The sequence below is a fragment of the Ictalurus furcatus genome, chromosome 27 (assembly GCF_023375685.1).
Source record: "Ictalurus furcatus strain D&B chromosome 27, Billie_1.0, whole genome shotgun sequence".
Lineage (NCBI taxonomy): Eukaryota > Metazoa > Chordata > Actinopteri > Siluriformes > Ictaluridae > Ictalurus > Ictalurus furcatus.
Window position 1 is genome coordinate 8073812 of NC_071281.1, and position 18757 is coordinate 8092568.

At 40.9% G+C, this 18757-nt stretch overlaps 1 protein-coding gene across 2 annotated transcripts in view; it reads left to right on the forward strand.

Moving 5' to 3' along the window:
- myo1ea (myosin IEa) overlaps window positions 1-18757 on the forward strand; it is a 60626-nt gene that overhangs the window by 27179 nt on the left and 14690 nt on the right. For both annotated transcript variants that reach the window (XM_053616517.1, XM_053616518.1), the window contains exons 5-19: window positions 1569-1656; window positions 3166-3255; window positions 4210-4341; window positions 4752-4886; window positions 5144-5276; window positions 6673-6869; window positions 7385-7465; window positions 8016-8102; window positions 8260-8343; window positions 9093-9260; window positions 11028-11113; window positions 13629-13710; window positions 14111-14217; window positions 15800-15898; window positions 18036-18180. In XM_053616517.1, coding sequence (XP_053472492.1) covers window positions 1569-1656; window positions 3166-3255; window positions 4210-4341; window positions 4752-4886; window positions 5144-5276; window positions 6673-6869; window positions 7385-7465; window positions 8016-8102; window positions 8260-8343; window positions 9093-9260; window positions 11028-11113; window positions 13629-13710; window positions 14111-14217; window positions 15800-15898; window positions 18036-18180 — 1714 coding nt within the window. The remainder of the gene's footprint in view (window positions 1-1568; window positions 1657-3165; window positions 3256-4209; window positions 4342-4751; window positions 4887-5143; window positions 5277-6672; window positions 6870-7384; window positions 7466-8015; window positions 8103-8259; window positions 8344-9092; window positions 9261-11027; window positions 11114-13628; window positions 13711-14110; window positions 14218-15799; window positions 15899-18035; window positions 18181-18757) is intronic.

Sequence of the window (18757 nt, forward strand, 5' to 3'; positions counted from 1 at the left end):
TCACGCACATCTCATGGTGCAATCACGTGCTCGTCATCGAGTGGTTAAAGATGTGAGAAGACTAGGCTAGGCACAAATATAATGATGGAAGCAAACAAATGAGCTAGCTAACATGCATCTGTCAAGTGTTACAGACGTACAATCTAATGGCACAGTGACATTAAGAGAGTAGAGCTGGTGAGAATATGAACTTCCCACAGATCTGTTGGAAAAATTCTATTTAAGTAGAATGACCACATTTCCATGGGTCCTGACGTAGTGTGAAATGTCAACATTGCCTAATAACTTGTGAACTCATCGCTGTTAGGAAATTTCAGTTGTTCCGCCTCATTAAGTCGGAATAGTCGAAGTTTAATAATAGCGATGAATGTTGTTCACGCATCATTTATAAATAAACATATATACAAACACTTCTCTCAAACATAGTAAACAAAAGGTCTATGCTGTAAAAAATAAAATATTATTTTTAAAATATTCATTTCAGGAAAGTGCGGTTAATATCTGTAAAGTAATTTGTATCCAGTGTCTATAAATTCACACTTTAACCATCTCCCTTAATCCTGCTTTGTAACTTCTCATTTAATTTCTATTATATTAATAGGCGACAGTGGGCACAGTGGCTTAGTGGTTAGCATGTTTGTCTCGGGGTTGGAGGTTGGAATCCCGCATCCGCCCTGTGTGTGCGGAGTTTGCTTCAAGGGTTTCGTCTGGGTACTCTAGTTTCCTCCCCAAGTCCAAAGACGTGCATTGTAGGCTGATAGGCTTTTCCAAATTGTCTGTGTTGTGTAAATGTTTGTGCGATCCAACCCTGCGATGGGTTGGCACCCCCGTCCAGGCTGTCCCCCGCCTTGTGAAGGAAAATTGTCTTTTTCTTGTTGTTGTTGCTGTGTGTGGAAATGTTAACTTTCATAACTAAGCATTTCAAGTCATTCATTTCATTTAAAGTAAAGTAAAGTAAATGCTTTATCCTGGTCCGGGTCACAGTGGAGCCAGAGCCTGTCCCATGAACACTGGACACAAAGTGGGAAGACACCCGGAATGGGACGCCAGTCAGCATGGCACACAGATACTTATATATTCATTCATGCATTCATTCACACCTGTGAGAAATTTAGAGTTGCCAGTCCACCTATTGGCATGTTTTTGAGAGGTTGAAGGAAACTGAGAACCCAGAGGTTCTCCTGATAATAACATGAGAAACACACAGAAAGTAACAGAAAGATCCAGAAGCTGTAAGGCTGTAATGCTTCCCACTCCACTACCGTGCCATCTATAAGAATTTGAGAAGTATCTTAAATTGTTGGGTCAGAGTTTGTCAGAGTTTTTTTTTTTATTTTTTTTACCTCAAACAAAGATAGTTCAGTGTGTTCCCTGTTCTTATGCCTGCCTCCCTAAAATAGTGCATCCATGGTAATGAAAATAGTGGAGTGTTTATTTGTGGAACAGCGGTCAGCTCTGCTGATGGAGCTGAGAATGTATTTTGCTTTCTGTGTTTTCTGATGACGCAGCACTCTTTGAGCCCGTTATGTGTGGACTGCAGTTTTGACTGCGCTTTCTGTGTCTCATAGTGGTGAGAGTGGTGCCGGGAAGACAGTCGCAGCCAAATACATTATGAGCTACGTCTCAAGAGTGTCAGGAGGTGGACCTAGAGTACAGGTGAGTCCAGCATGTCTGTCTATACTGAACGCGACCTGCAAAATCAGAGGAAGGTGGAACATTTGTTTTTAATAGAATATGACACCAAAAACCTCTTCCTTTTAAAAAAAAAAGTTAACTGGGATTTTCCAATGAAATTTTCGGCTTCCCCTTTTTGATAAAAGACGCTGTAAAGTTTATTTGCTACACCTTTTATGACTGCATATATTGGGTGGAATTGATTAGTGTGTGCATTTGGCTCAAAGTGCAGACAGTTTTTACATTTGACCGAATTCATTTCCTCAGATGAAGTCATAAAAGCTTGGAGGAAAAAAAAACAGCTTAGCATAATGCCACTCTGCAACATTTAATGAAGTCACCATTGCAGGTTTTGCTGATCTAATCTGTTTTGTTTAAATTGTGATGCATTGTGCTGCTTGGGGTGTGTGTGTGTGTGTGTGTGTCTTAATGCCTTTATTTCTTCCTGCTCATTCTGAGCTCCTGCCTTTATGCATTCCCTTATGTGTCATGGTTTCATGGAGTCCTCCCTTTTCTGTCCTGTTATTTGACTCCCAATGATGCACTACACCCTGACCATTATAGTGGGAGTCTCTCTCTCTCTCTCTCTCTCTCTCTCTGTCTATTTCTCCCCTTCTCTCTCTGATTTACAGTTAATGGATTATAGTAATAGTTTACTCATCACCATAAAGCATTATCTAAACAAAGTATTCTAATACATTGTTAAGTAGAGTGTACTATTTTAATATTCGAATGCCCAGTGGAGGCTCAGCGGTTAAGGCTCTGGGTTACTGACCAGAAGGTTGAGGGTTCAAGCCCCAGCACTGCCAAGCTGCCACTGTTGGGCCCTTGAGCAAGGCCCTTAACCCTCTCTGCTCCAGGGGCGCTGTATCATGGCCGACCCTGTGCTCTGACCCCAACTTCCTAACAACCTGGGATATGCAAAGAAAAGAATTTCACTGTGCTGTAACGTATATGTGATAAAGGCTTCTTCTATAATACACTATATTTAATAGAATGTTATTGCCTTACAAACCAATAATTCCTTGGTCTTTTCTTAACACTTACTGATGTCTCTATCCTATGCAAATTATTTGTGCATGCCATTACACATGCAAATAAAACAGTGCTGTGATTGATTGAAATATCCGTCTTTGATCAGTTGGATATTCTGGAGTGTTTGTCCATACAGCTAGCCTTCTGAATTCCACAAAAATAGTTTTATTCACAAATGACCGCAGTTGTGTTTACAGGCTCGCCAGGAATGCTACCATAGAATTTCTGCGTATAATAAAAGATGCGTTTCTTGATCGGCTCGCTGATTTAAAATGCATGTGCTCCTGATCTGCAGATGGTTTGGAGCAGATAATGCAATCCAGGCGAGAGGACTTGGTGTGTGTATGTGTGTGTGTGTGTGTGTCCCATGACATGCAGACTGTGTTGCAGGCATATGGTTGTCAACGTACATCATCATCATCATCATCATCATTGCTACTCTCTCTTTCTCCACAGCATGTCAAAGACATCATTCTGCAGTCCAACCCTCTCCTGGAAGCCTTTGGAAACGCCAAGACGCTGAGGAACAACAACTCGAGCCGATTCGTAAGCACTCTACCTTCTGCCATGGCTTTATGGATAAAAGAGAGTGCTCCTAAAGTCATGTGGTTTACCGAATCTAAGCTGGGAGGCTTCCAGAGCTTTATGGGGACAAAAGAAAACAGAAGAAACTTCCAATTAAAATAGAAAGAAGGAGAAAAAGAGCAAGAGCAAGGGAGTCTTATTATTACCCTCTCCTGTCTCTTTCTGTCTGCATTATGAGTGGGAAACAGGGCCAGGTGAAGTCAACTGCTGGAAACCGAGAAGAGAAAGGGGTTAGAGTGGATCCAGGTTAGGCATTCACAGGCCAGGCTGATATATGAGCATGTGTATACTTTACAGTGTATAGGGGAGAATTACATCTAGCTATTGTGAACTCCGTAGACATGAATCATTCTATTTCTGTGCTCCTTTTAGTCATTGGAAAGAGGTATGTGTTGGCTGTTTGAGACTTGTTTGTATTGGAATAGAAGCAAAGAGTAAAATGACTGTAATAATAGCTTAAGTCAAAGCCTGTGAGATCCATCCCAGGCTCTCTAAACTGTGCATAGCTACTTTCAGTAAAACTTTAATCCAAAATAATATTCATTAAAAAATATTTTTTTTTGCCACGTCTGAAACTCATCATTTAGTTTCAGGCCATCTCTGAGACTCACTGATGTGAGTATTACTTTTTGTTCTCCTGGGTTTGGTTTAGTTTTGCATAGAGGGGAATGAATCAGATGTGACGCGTTTAGATTAGATGTGGAATAGCCACGTTGAGGAAGGGGTTAGAGAATGAATAGCGTTTCAGTGAGTTCAGGAGCCTCAGTGCTGCTGGGAATCTCATCACACCCTTGCTCTGCATGACTGTGGCTTTTTTTTTTTCTTTAGGTCTGAGTACACGAGACAATGGGCTGCAGGTGTTTTGAGGATATGTGTGTTTAAACACTGTTTAACACCGCACGTTTCTTCTGGCAGGGCAAATACTTCGAGATTCAGTTCAGCTCCGGCGGTGAACCAGATGGCGGGAAAATCTCCAACTTCCTGTTGGAAAAATCTCGCGTGGTCACGAGGAACCCTGGAGAAAGAAGCTTTCACATCTTCTACCAGGTGAGAACCAGACCTTAGGGAACTCTTTTCATCTCTCTTCTGGGGAGGACAGGGGAAAGATTAGAGCAGTGGAGGAATTGAGAAAAAGGAAAGACCTGGCCGTATTACTGCATGAACTCTTTGGACGAGAAACAAGACCGTCTGGCTTCCGGAAATCTCTACAGCCTCTTTTTCTTGGATTAGAAGGGATACAATTAGACCAGACTGACCCTGCAGTGTGCTCTGTGATGGAAGCACAGCATAGTTTTGTAGTTTATTTGTAATATAAGATAATTATTACAATACAGATATCCTTGGTTCAAATCTAGCAGTAATGCCAGGGTTCATGCATATGCTGGGCACTTATATAATTTTATAGTCTAGTAAGTCCTGGAAAATAAATGTCCTGAATGTTCACTTTTGTGACGTAGTTGATCGAAGGGGCCACCACGGACCAGAGAAGCACTCTGGGAATCACCACCCTGGATTACTACTCTTACCTCAACCAGTCAGGATCCTACAAAGTAGATGACATCAATGACAAAAGTGATTTTCGGGAAACTCTGGTGAGTGACTTGACCTTATCGTGTCTTTTCTATTTTCATGATAAGAAAGATGAGACTGTTCACCCATATGTTTCGGGAAATGGGTTTGTTACGGGCACAGAAGTGTTCCCTTTCTACTTCAGACCAGACACCTGTTTTTATTTACAACTAAAGCCACAGCAGGAGTAATTAGAGGACACGGGCTGGGAAACGGCAGTCTCAACTACACACTGCACACTGTTAACGTGAACCTCCTTTCTCTTTCGGCCTTTCTCTAGCACGCTATGGATGTAATTGGGATCTCAGGCGAGGACCACACCATGGTCCTGCAGATTGTAGCTGGAATTCTTCACCTGGGGAACATCAGTTTCAAAGAGTCTGGGAACTACGCCGCTGTGGAGAGTGAGGAGTGTGAGTAGAAAGTCATCTTCTCTTTTTGGATGTGTGTTTCTTTGTGTTTTTTCAGGGCTTTCTCCACTTGGTGTCCTTGGTTGCTCTGTGGAAGGTCATGAAAAACACATTTTCACTCTGTCTGTTTCCTTTGTTTTGTTTTTTTTCCCCCCCTTTGGTTAGTTTTTTATCTCCCAGTGCTGAATGTTTGTTGTGTTAAAAGGGGGTTGGAGCCAGGCAGACTCAGCCATGCTGAATTAACCCAGAAAATGAAGCTTGCTTCAGGGGTCTGGTTGAATTACATCACACTCTAAAATTACACCAAGGAAAGCAGAACTTCCTGTTGCGCCAGCCCACCCTTCCAGTTCTCCCTGTCCCCACCCTGTACTCGTCGGTTTGCTTCGACGCTCCCTCCACCCTTTTAATCCATCTTGCTATCCTTTCATGCGAGGCATAATGATTTTCGCACAAAGCTTTGCTGTACCGGGAACAGCCACAGTATTGCTGCTGGCTAATCGTCGTGTTTCCTGTTCGCCATAAAACCACTTCCTGTCTGCTGCCAATGGTTTTCACATATTTAGGAGAGCTGCTGTAAAAACACATCATGGATAACTGGCATAGCAGCATGTGTTAATGACAAAATCACACCTCAGTATGCGTGCAGAGCTTCTCAAACACCCTAAACACTCTGTGTGTGTTAGCCAATCAGAGTGAATTTATTTATATCTACCCTGTTGTTAGCCGTTTGTTGAAAGGCTAAGTTGAAATACATGTCACATGTAGGTGATGTTAATTATTGTTTACCTACTTCAGTCAATCAAATACAAATTTTACTCAAAAGGTTTCATTCTGTACCAAGCTACCGATCATGACATTTTAAACTCCACATAATAATGTTAAAGTACTTAGATGGATGACTCACACACAGTCAGTCCCAGGTCTTCTGGGAGGCAGATGGAGAAGCAGGAGTTTTCTCCTTTGCTCTGCTCACTTGTGCATTTTGACCACACCCTCATTCCCACGAGGTCGCTAGCATTGATGAAGTGTGTCTGTCCGTTAGAGCTGATGGGGAATGCTCCCTCTCTTGAAAGAAAACCGATTTAGCATGTAGGCTACGTTAGAGACCGGACGAGGAGGCAGGTTCGAAACAATGCCTCGTGCCTCACCCGTGCCTCAGTATCCTCTCTTAGCGTTTGATGTGGTTTAATAAAAACACTGACTCTGAGTCATCTGTTTAAATCTTCATTCCGCTTTGTCCTCTGGAGAATTGTGCTGTTCCCATAAAAGGACTTTGTGTACAAGATCATGAAATCGGGGAATTCAGAATGTCTTCTAGTGCACTGTTTTTTGTTTTTTTTTTCCTCCTTGGAGAAACCGATTTTTTTCCCTCCTCACTACGTCATTTTCCTCTGCTTAGTCCTGGCATTTCCTGCTTTCCTACTGGGCATCAACCAGGACCGGCTAAAAGAGAAACTCACCAGCCGTAAGATGGACGGCAAATGGGGAGGCAAATCTGAGTCGATAGATGTCACCCTGAACGTGGAGCAGGCGTGTTTCACACGTGACGCACTCTCCAAAGCTCTGCATGCTCGTGTCTTTGACTACCTGGTAGAGGTATGTGCATTTGTCTCGTATTCTTCATATTACTCTATTGATTGTCTCGTATTGTTCATATTACTCTATTGATTGTCTCGTATTCTTCATATTACTCTATTGATTGTCTCGTATTGTTCATATTACTCTATTGATTGTCTCGTATTCTTCATATTACTCTATTGAGTGTCTCGTATTCTTCATATTACTCTATTGATTGTCTCGTATTGTTCATATTACTCTATTGATTGTCTCGTATTGTTCATATTACTCTATTGATTGTCTCGTATTGTTCATATTACTCTATTGAGTGTCTCGTATTCTTCATATTACTCTATTGATTGTCTCGTATCCTTCATATTACTCTATTGAGTGTCTCGTATCCTTCATATTACTCTATTGAGTGTCTCGTATTGTTCATATTACTCTATTGATTGTCTCATATTCTTCATATTACTCTGCTGCTTGTCCAATATTTTTAATATCATTTTATTGATTTACAAATGTTTAAGTAAAATCATTCTTTTCCCTTCTAGTCAATCAATAAAGCCGTGGTAAAGGATCATCAGGAGGAGAATATTGGGGTTCTGGATATCTATGGATTTGAGATTTTCCAGGTATTTTTAATGTTTTTTTGTTTTTTTTCAGACTGATAATAGTCTTAATGATTTGATCTGATCTGTTCTTTTAGTCTGCCTTCCCTGCTTGGATTACAAAAAAAGACATTGTTTTTAAACCTTACCTAAACCAAGATGTGCAGAGCTTTTTATAGTAAACATTTGCTGTGTTTTGCATACTGTATGTATTTACATTATGTCTGTGCGTGTTTAGTTGCATGTTGTGAGAACAGTTTCACATACTCACTACCGCAGCACGGTTTTGGTTTTAGGTTCAGGGTTATGGATGCCTGCCTTGTACGCGTTGACATTGCCGATTAAAAAGCTTGCTCTGATTTTAAAGTTTTGATAGGAGACGGTTACAGTGTGGCATTCTTTCCTCAAGTCAGATTCCACATACACACACATTGGTGAACCTGTAACATGTGATAAATAAGCACACAAGTGAAAGTGAAAGACTTTTTTTTTTTTTATCTTGTGTACAGATCTAAAGTAAAAAAAAAAAAATGTTTTTTGGTTTCATTGTTCTACTTGTTTTCTGTATTTTTAGAAAAATGGTTTCGAACAGTTCTGCATCAACTTTGTGAATGAGAAACTGCAGCAGATCTTCATTGAGCTTACACTGAAAGCAGAGCAGGTACTAATGTCTGTGTTCTATGTTTGATTCATAATGGCATTCCAGGTTATGAATGAACTAGTTACTAAACTTTTTTTTAATACAAAATGTACCAATATATTTTGCCTTCCTTCTCTTTTTCATTTTCTCTCTTTCCCACGCATATTTTTTTTTTTAGGAGGAGTATGTACAGGAAGGAATCCGATGGACACCCATCGAGTACTTCAACAACAAGATCGTTTGCGACCTCATTGAGAGTAAAGTAAGTGCCAAGGGGCTGAATTTGGGTTTTATTTGGCTGCTTTCCACAGACAGGATATGAGCTCTGTCCTTTAAACAGTTTTTTTTTACACACCCAATAAAACTCAACAGTCTGCCAAATTGAGGTATCTCCAGTGGCACAAGCTTCCCGTCTTTTTCCATGGGTGTTAGATACCCTGAGACAAGCTAATGTGCCTTCTAGTTCGAATCGTCTGGAGCACAGAGAGATCGGTCATCTCCGTTATAAGCTAAGACCTTTACAAATAGCAGCAATATGAGAGCAGAGGATGACCTCAAGAGGCATTTCCTGTCTTTGAGTGCAAGATCTTTTGGAGAGCCATGTTTTCTTTTCTTAGAACAAAGCAGGGGGAACAAACGATGACGAGATATGATTAAGCCTAGCTCGGATTTCGATCCTGAACCCCTGGTTAAGTCTTTCATAACATCTCTATTAGATTACTATAATTCCCTGTGATGTGGCATCTCTGGTTAAACTCTAAATCGACTCCCAACATATTCAACGTCATAGGGAAGCCGAACACGCTTGAAGGAGAGCACTTACTGACCTCTTCTGTGTCACTCTGATTAACAGTGTAGAATTATCCCACCCAGTTAAGATTTTTGTAATCCTGGTCATAAATGGCTGTTTCATTGTTTTTAACATTTACAGTTTGTGAGTAATTGGGCAGGGACTTTCTGGTTCTCTTGTATAAAATAGCAAGCTGGATTCTTGTGTGTTATCCTTCCTAGAATCCCCCAGGCATCTTGTGCATCGTGGATGATGTATGTGCAACGATGCATGCAAAGGGGGAGGGAGCAGACCAGACGATGCTGCAGAAACTGCGCATGCAGATCAACAACCATGAGCACTTCAACAGCTGGAATCAAGGCTTTATAATCCACCACTATGCGGGGAAGGTCAGAGCACTGATATCTCTTTGTCTTCATGTACTGTCTTCATATAAACTGCCAGTTAAATGTTTATGAACGTCTTCTACAAGATCTGAATCTTTCATATAGCTTATTATTTTTAGGGATTTTGTATTATTTCTGTGGGTCTAGGAAACAAGTCTTGAGTGAAATTTACTCTGAAAGTCTGATCATGTCTAAATATATATATATATATATATAAAATAAATTGTTGCCTCTCCATCTCATAGCTCATTTTCAATGACACCCCTACTCGTCACTAATATTCATTACACCTGGCCCTCTATATTCATTACTATTCAGTAGCTTGATAATGGCTTTCTCAACAAGCTTTTGCACGTTAATACAAACAGACAGGTTGTTTATAAGCAGTTTTCACAAAAGCTCACTGACCTTTCATTGTGTCAGTCTAAACAGGAAAATGCTGATTCATTATTTGCTGTACACCCTGAGCTAAATCAATAGATTGGGCTCATTTTCCTAACAGCAGTTGTTTTCAATGTTATCTTGAGAGTAAGGAGGTTTAAGAAGTTGGTCGAGCTGTTTGCTGAAACCGAATTAACCTGCTGGTTATGCTACTGTTTTTGTTTATGGAACAAATACAGGATTTTATTTGCCAGCTTGTAGCAGCAAGGGGCTTTTTCGCTTGTCATTTTGAGCTAGTATGAACGCTGTAGCACTAACTCAAGTTGCCTACTTGTGTACTAATTAGTATGTGAAAATTGTGGTCTACCAGCTGCTACGTTGGAGGAACTTACAGTATGTGACCATCTGTGGTTTAGTGCATACCCTGTGTGTCTGTTGTACTGTATGCTGACTGACCAACCACAGTTATCACACAGATGTGTCTTGTGAGACACACTTGCTTGTGCAAGGTCATTCGCAGTGAGTTACTGAAATGATGTCATGCAAAAGATTCATGTCGGCCATTTTGAACAGTGTGTGAAAATAGGACGGTTTAGGTACAGATTTCATATTTTCTTAATATGTTCTCTTTAAGGATTCTTTAAGGACATATTAACTGGCTGCTCTCTGTCAGATATTATATAATATATACTATATAATGCTTTATCAAAGGCAGGTGCTCTTAAATCTGTCAAGTCTATATTTGAAAGTCTATATAAGACAGTGCTAGTATCAGTTGTAAGCTAGATATATATGCAGAGTGCTCGATGTTCCTGATTAGTGATCACTATCTGATCCTTTTCTAATGAAGGTTCCAATACAAAATAAATCTCCATTTCTACATTAACGTATGTAATAAGTATGGGACATCTTCACTTGTTCCGTGCTTACATTTTCAAATTTTACAGATTTAAAATGGTCCCATTGCCTGTTTATCCTGGAAATAGTAGCATAACTGTTATTCAAAAAGGATTTGACTGGCAGTGTACCTGCTGGCTTCATTCTCACGTCATTTGTCCACTGTGTATATATTTCTTTCCTGTTTGTCTGCCTGCTGTGTAGTGTTTTGTTTTCTATTTCCTTATCCTATGTTCGGTTCATGTGATTGTATTTCTATTACCTGCTTTCCCTCTCAGCCTCATATGTCGTCCCATACAGTACCTTCTGAAAGTTGCACCCTGCTAAAATGAGCACTTCCTCCATTTAGGATCTTCTGTTCTTGCTGTAGCACAGTTGGTATATCAGCTATGAGTCTTATTCACAGGAATATTGTGTCATTTGGATGAGAATATCTGTGTGTGTGTGTGTGTGTGTGTGTGTGTGTGTGTGTGTGTGTGTGTGTGTCTTCAGGTGTCCTACGACGCTGATGGCTTCTGTGAGCGGAACAGAGACGTCCTGTTCACTGACCTCATCGAGCTCATGCAGAGCAGTGAAATGTGAGCGAGTCATCTTTTTTTAACCATTACTCAACTGTGCTGACAGCCCATTTTACTGTATGCAAAGCAGGCTCCTAACTCGCAGCAACAAAAGTGTGTCAGTATTGCTTTTGTGTGAGCGTGTGTACGTGCGTGCACGTGTGTGCATGTGATGATTGTGCCTCCTCTGAGCACTAGAAACCATTTGTCCAAACACCTCCAGCTCCATCTAGCATCATGCTAGGTTAGGAGCGTTCCTCTACAATGCACAGACACTTGCTGTGAGGCAAACATACTTGTAAATGTTTCAGAAAGGTACAGCATAGACCATTCTTCCTTCAGACGAGCAGATTCCCTATTAGAGAAAGAATAGAAGGGGAAGACCTTTATTGTCAGCTGCATGATGTCACAGGGCCCCTGGTCCATCTGCACATACAAAGTCCTATAGCGTTAACCTCTGAACTTTATTAAAGAGCACAATTTCCCTAAAACTGTGTAGAAACTTGCACTCAGATAAAGAGCTCACAGATGTGTGTTCATTAGATACTCAGTGGAAAATAATCTAAAAGGATCGTTCTGAGAATTCTATACAATTTTACACTTAACTCAAATGTAGTTGATCATCAAACGTATGTTCAGGGTCTTGTGCTTTGGACTGGACCTAAAATATTTTCTGTGAAGACATGCCTAAATCTTCAATGTAACATAGGGGTTTACAAATGTAGGTAAACGTTATTACCATCTGCAGACTTTTAGATTTTTGATACAATTTCTCATTCAAACATTTGGGGGTGGGGCCTGTGGTATTGTCAAATATCTTTAGAGTAAACCACCATACGTCTTGTTGTCATGCATGGAATTATAAAAAAAACTGTGCAAAGGTAGTAGAGTAAAATTAGTTGAGCAAGATGGCTGCCCTCAAAACCATGATCTTTTGCTAATTATTATAGAATACATTCAGCCACACTGTGTCCATAACCATCGGTGAGTTTGTGTGGCATTACTGAAGGTTATCCAGCCATCCATCCATTTTCTATACCGCTTATTCTATTGGGTCACGGGGAACCTGGAGCCTATCGCAGGGAGCATGGGGCACAAGGCGGAGATGGGGTTCCAGTCCATCACAGGGCACAATCACATACACATTCACACACCCATTCATACACTATGGACACTTTGGACATGCCAATCAGCCTACCATGCATGTCATTGGAATAGGGGAGGAAACTGGAGTACACGGAGGAAACCCCCGCAGCACGGGGATAACATGCAAACTCCGCACACACAGGGTTGTGGCGAGAATCGAAGTTTATAGTTTTGTCAAATAGATTTTTAACAAAACGATTTTGGATTAGAAATGCTTCCATTACTTGGTAGCTTGAAATTCAATAAACTAAAGAAGCAAATATTGAATCTCCAGTGACAGATATTAATGCAGTTGTTATAATATGTTATCGTTTCTGTAGTAACAGCTCATTCACATGGACTTGTGTGGGGAAATGTGCTGTTAATTCACAATGTAAAATGTATAATCATTGATATGGTGAACATTTTTGTTCGGAGACTTTTATTTAACATGTATAGGAGGAGTCTCTAGTGTAAAGCACTGTAGCAGTGAGTTTTCTGCCATGGACAGAGACAGGACAGAGGACTGCGTTATCTAGGACAGGACAGGACAGAAGAAGCTGCGTCTTTTTAACTTCAAAGAAGAGGAAAAAATCGAGTGGAACGACTGTTTATAACTGATATTAACATGATAACAGGAACAAACTTGTCTCATGGACATTCCACTACATTAAATTTAACTATAAATGGTTAAAAAGCCATGTTTTTTGTAATCTTTGTCAAATCGCTGTGGTATAAGAAGAAGAAAACACATCAGGGCATCTTATTGGAAAATAACCGACTTTTGCTGCACATCGGGCCACATCACAACACACAGTGTTGATTGTTTTCCTATAACATTATGGCCCGTTGTGTCTTGATTGACTACATTTGAGGTACGATTAGATTTTTCACCCAACCATTCCTTTAACATACATCTTTACCATAACAGTTCTTTTAACCAACGAAGAAAGGTAACCTCTGAGACACGTTCAACTGCTCTCCGAGGCTGAAAGAGATCAACACACACCCAGAATCCCTGGAATGCTCGCAAGCATGTGTTACATTCTGACTGGCGCTGAGCTATCGGTCATGGGTTATGGCATTTGTGACATGTGACATAAATGAATGCCTTGATGCAATATACTGTATACTGCTCTGAATTCTAGCACAGGAAAATTCCATTCAAGAATAAATGATGGTAGTGATTAGAGCGTGTGTGTAAGGACTGTACTGTCCCTAAAGCTCCAAAACAACATGCACTGTGGTGCGGCAGAACTTCAGTGACCCGAGTCAAAAACAGTCCAATCATCCCAAGTGTCTGCTTCTTTGTCTGTACTCCTCTCTCTCTCTCTCTCTCTCTCCTTTCTCTCATATGCGCCACTTCTTCCATAATTATTCCTGTCTGCCTTGGTTTGTTCTTCCTCAACAGAGCTTTTATTCGGGCCCTGTTCCCAGAAAACCTCAATGCTGAGAAGAAAGGTCGTCCCACCACTGCAGGCAGTAAAATCAAGGTGCGTTGAACTGTAAGGTGTGTTTGTGTGTGAGTAGTGGAGAGAGAAGTAGCAAGAGAAATGAGTAGCGAATATTTAAAAGAATACACCACCTTCACCAACATCTCACACATCTCTAGTGTATGTGTGATTACTAGGGAAAAGAAGTTTGACACATTTCGCCGTACTGAGAAAAGAACACAAAGCCATTTCATTAGAAGCTCACTAACATTATACACCTAAGAGCAGATGAAGAAATGTTTACAATATGCAACCAGGAATTCAAAGTACCATGTCTTGTGTATTTCCAGTGTGTCGAGACTAGAGTGTTAATGCAGCGATGCCGATGATTCGACAGTCATTTTAAGGTCGTATAAACAGGAGCCGAAAGCAAAACACTGACTCTCTCTTTCTTGACCAGAAACAAGCCAACGATCTGGTGAGCACACTCATGAAGTGTACGCCCCACTACATACGCTGTATCAAACCCAACGAGACGAAGAAGCCGAGAGACTGGGAGGAGAGCAGGTACACACACATCCACATAAACACACGCTTTAGCCATCACTGAAACCTCTCGTCACAGACAGGCGTAGCATTTTCATATTATCTTTATGGTGACTCAGCTATGGTTGTAATCACAACACATGAAGTAATATTCCAAAGTAATATTTGCTTACTCTGTTTTGTATCCTAGACACAGATTAAGAACAATGCTTATAAATAACCACTTAGCTCAGTAATTTCAACACAGACCTGTTTGGGTTCACAAAAGAAAGACACATGTGGGTCCATTAGCTTGGCCAAGACTTTCCCAGCTTTTATTTTTTCCCCCTGTTACTCAGAAGTGCCTACATCTCGAGCCAATGTACTAAAGGGGAATGGATTCATGGCTGGTTACTTTCACTTTCTTCTGACTTTATCTAGGTGAACTTTGAATGGATTTGCCTTTCATGTAATTATTGAAAGTGTACAAGATAACATCTAGTGGACATAGACTGAACTGAACTACATCTGTAGAAAATATAGGAGCACGGTGGCTTAGTGGTTAGCATGTTTTCCTCACACCTCTGGGGTTGAGGGTTCAAATCCCACCTCCATCCCGCGTGTGCGGAGTTTGCCTGTGCTAGCCGTGTTTTGGCGGTTTCCTCCGGGTTCTATGGTTTTCTCCCCCAGTCCAAAGACATGCACTGTAGGCTGATTGGCATTTCCAAATTGTCCATAGTGTGTGAATATGTGTTAGACACGTCTTCCAGGGTGTCCCACGCCTTGTACCCCGAGTTCCCTCGGATAGGCTCCAGGCCTGCCGCGACCCTGTGTAGGATAAGTGGTACAGAATATGGATGGATATATGCTTATACATTTAGCTCGTTTCTTTATAAATCCAAATATTTCTGCAGTAGTTAAATATCAGCCAATTTTCCATCTGCCTGCTGGGATTTTTCTGATTCACAACGTTGGCAGCTGTGATTATTTCTTCTCCTCGTGCTTGTTGTTCTGTCTGGTGCGTTTGGTGTGAGCTGTACTGTTGCAGGTGCAGCGATATTGTTCAGATCCTTCCTGTTGTGAATACAGGCTCTCGTGCAATTAGCACTGAGCCTGCTGAGTGTGTGACTAAACCCGGTTTCAGAGCGGATGTGGAAAATACACCGCTTCCATAGGACATTTTGTGCACTTCAAATCAGATAATACATTTGTGCTTCAAATCACTGCCTAACCAGAGTGTCTTCACACCAGCTGCAGTTGCAAAGCCATTCAGCAGCAGTAGTCTTGTGAAAGGTTTTTCCTGTCTCAGGTCTGTTTTTCTGCACTGTGTTAAATGCCTTTCAAAGACAGAAAGTGGTCTGGATTTTAAGCATGCTTCACTTAGATGTTCCATTGTCTAGTCTACAAAACATTTACTAAACATAGGAGCTAATCATGAAACTATTATGTGTTAACCGTAAATGGCCAAGTGTAATTTAGTGTACAGGCGCATATATATATATATATATATATATATATATATATATATATATATATATATATATATATATATATATATATATACACACACACACACACACACACACACACAAGTATTTTACAAGCTCTGTTTTTCTTACCTCAGAGTGAAGCATCAGGTGGAGTATCTTGGTTTAAAGGAGAATATCAGAGTGAGACGTGCTGGCTACGCTTACAGAAGAGTCTTCCGCAAGTTCCTCAACAGGTACAAAAAAAATATCTACATTAAACCCCACTGACGAACCCAGAGCACAGCAGTACACAGATGTGCAAATCATCAAGTGTTGTATTTTGGCTTGAGATCAGAAAGCAGACTCATGTCTGAGAGAGCAATGGAAAGGGGAGAGAGTGTGCACAAACTGAGGAGAAAATGAGAACAATTTAACAATGTCTGAGGGAGCAGCAGTGGAAAGTGGAAGAAAGTTTCATGCTTACGGCATGAGGTTCATAAATGAGAAAAAGAAACGGAGCAAAAAAAAATCCCCAGCTGCTTATTTTACACAGGTGTACAACAAAACAGGTGGAAAAATGTTCATTTCTTCAATCACAAGATTCATGTCTGTTGTTCACTCTCCAGGTTAGATTAACAAATGGTGTTCAGAGGCCACAAATACAGATCTGAGAGCCTGTGGCTACTGAAGTTGTGTTTCATACCGAGGCAGCTTAGGCCCATAATGCTCTGCTTGTGCTATGTAAAGGCAGGATTATAGTGAGGGACAGTGTGTGGGAATTACGGTAATCAGTGCAGTACACCGCGAAGGTGCATTTCTTTCTAATCTAACACAAGCTATATATTGTTCAAAATAATAATCATAAATGACCTATTGACCTATTCAAACTAAACCTGAACAGTTAATGGAGCAGTCTTTGCATTTCCTTGATTTGCTGTGACGCTTCTTATATCCAATACAGTGATTTTACATTTAGAATCACTTACATAAACAGGAACAAAATTTTATAAAATAAAAGTTATATGTATGAAGGGAAGGGTAGGTACATATGGTTACATATAGTGTCTCTCTATGAACAGACCAGTAATGCAACCATCTAAAAAAATCCCCCAATATGGGGGGATATAGCCAGATTGTTCCAGGGGGGCCGCATAGAAATTCTAGAACACTATTATTATTATTATTATTATTTTTTTTTCACCTGTATGTAAGTCGGATTGTGAACCTTTGAACTATGATGCACATAAAAATGAGAAATATTAATCAATGAAATCAATTATACACAGCACAGTAAGACACACACCAAACAGAGACATCCACTGATATACTAGTGTACAGTACTGTTAGCCACATGCTGATAAAACTTAAGATTAGTTAAAATGGGTACGGTTTTAGATAGAGGACGCAGTCTCTCAGCTGAGAAAGTTAATACAGAAGAGCCTAGCGTGAAAAAGACGCAATTGCGAACATTTGACAACTCTAGTGGGCTACAAAGGGATTGCAGGGACAATGGGGGGCCTCACGCTGAAAAAGTTTGAGAATCACTGTTCTAGTTCCCCTGTGAGGCAGGCACATTTTCCATCCACCCTGCTGCTGTTTGCTTTCTCCAGACATACACACCCCAAACACACACACACACACACACACCCCCTCACGTGCATGTATGTACACCCACAGACAAACAGGACTCTCTTTTTATTGGTCTCTCTGCTCTGGGTGGACAGCTATAGGCACCAGAGGCATTTATATACATAGCCTTGAAAGGCTGATTTGTATTCAGCCTGTTAGTCGTGTCACGGGAAATTTCTTCTTTGAATTCTAACCAGTTTCCACTGCTGGATAAAATGCCATCCTGAGAAAAACCATATTCATATACATACAGTGTATAATTGGATAATGACACTACTTTTCTTGTTAGCTGCTCTACCCCAGCACTTTTGAAATGAAACAATGATTCAGTGTTTAAAATGCACGTTTAAATGTCAGCTTTAATTCAAAATGTATTTACATATTAACGGATGAGCCTTATAGACCACACAGTGCTTTTCATACTGAGTGAACATATTTCAGGGAATACTTTGCAGCTGACGAACGTCTACGAGCCTCAGCCTCAGATTACTACACGCTAACTATCTTTTCAGTCGATACTGGCTGAAGCTTTCAGAGTTCAACCAATATAGATGTAGCTACCTCAGTGTCATTGTTTTATTTTAAATTCCAAATAATATCACTTTCCAATTACAGGCTGTGGCCTGTTTTGCGCATTAATCATAAGGCTGGTCGGTAGAGACTGTTATTAAATCCTAGTCTTGCAACTTTACCAGTCATGTTGGCTCTGGGCTTTCGTTTACCCAGTCAAACACTTTTCCCCTCTCCTTCCTCTATTTTTAGGTACGCTATCTTGACAAAGGAGTCGTGGCCGACGTGGCGCGGAGATGAGAAGCAGGGAGTGTTGCATCTCCTGCGTTCTGTCAACATGGACCAGGACCAATACCAGCTTGGACGCACCAAGCTCTTTGTCAAAGCCCCTGAATCGGTACGAGTGCCTGTTTGGTCTACTGCCAGAAATCAAAAAATGCTTGTCTCCTTACCCCAAATGTAATCGATCAGCCAAGACGTGTTTCATGTTTTAATTTGGTGTGAGCTATGATAATCACATACTTCCTTAAAACTGTGTCAGGTAGTTCAGTATCTCAAATAGATTCTCTTAAGGGGTTTCTGACATAAGAAGAAAGCTTGTTGCTAAAACAATAGTAGACAGAATCTCTTTCTTCCACTCTGCGCCAGCATCGGACATGGGTAGGAGGCTCAAATTTCATTCATTCATCTATAATAACCGCTTTATGCTGGTCAGGGTCATGTAAGATCCGGAGTCTATCCGTGGAACACTGGGTGCTGGGACTTGGGAATACGTGCAAACACACTCACACCTAGGGGAAATAGTAGCCATCCATCCATCCATTTTCTGTACCGCTTATCCTACACAGGGTCATGGGGGGGCCTGGAGCCTATCTCAGGGAGCTCGGGGCACAAGTCGGGGGACACCCTGGACAGGGTGCCAACCTATTGCAAGGGCACGATCGCACACGCATTCACACACTACGGGCAATTTG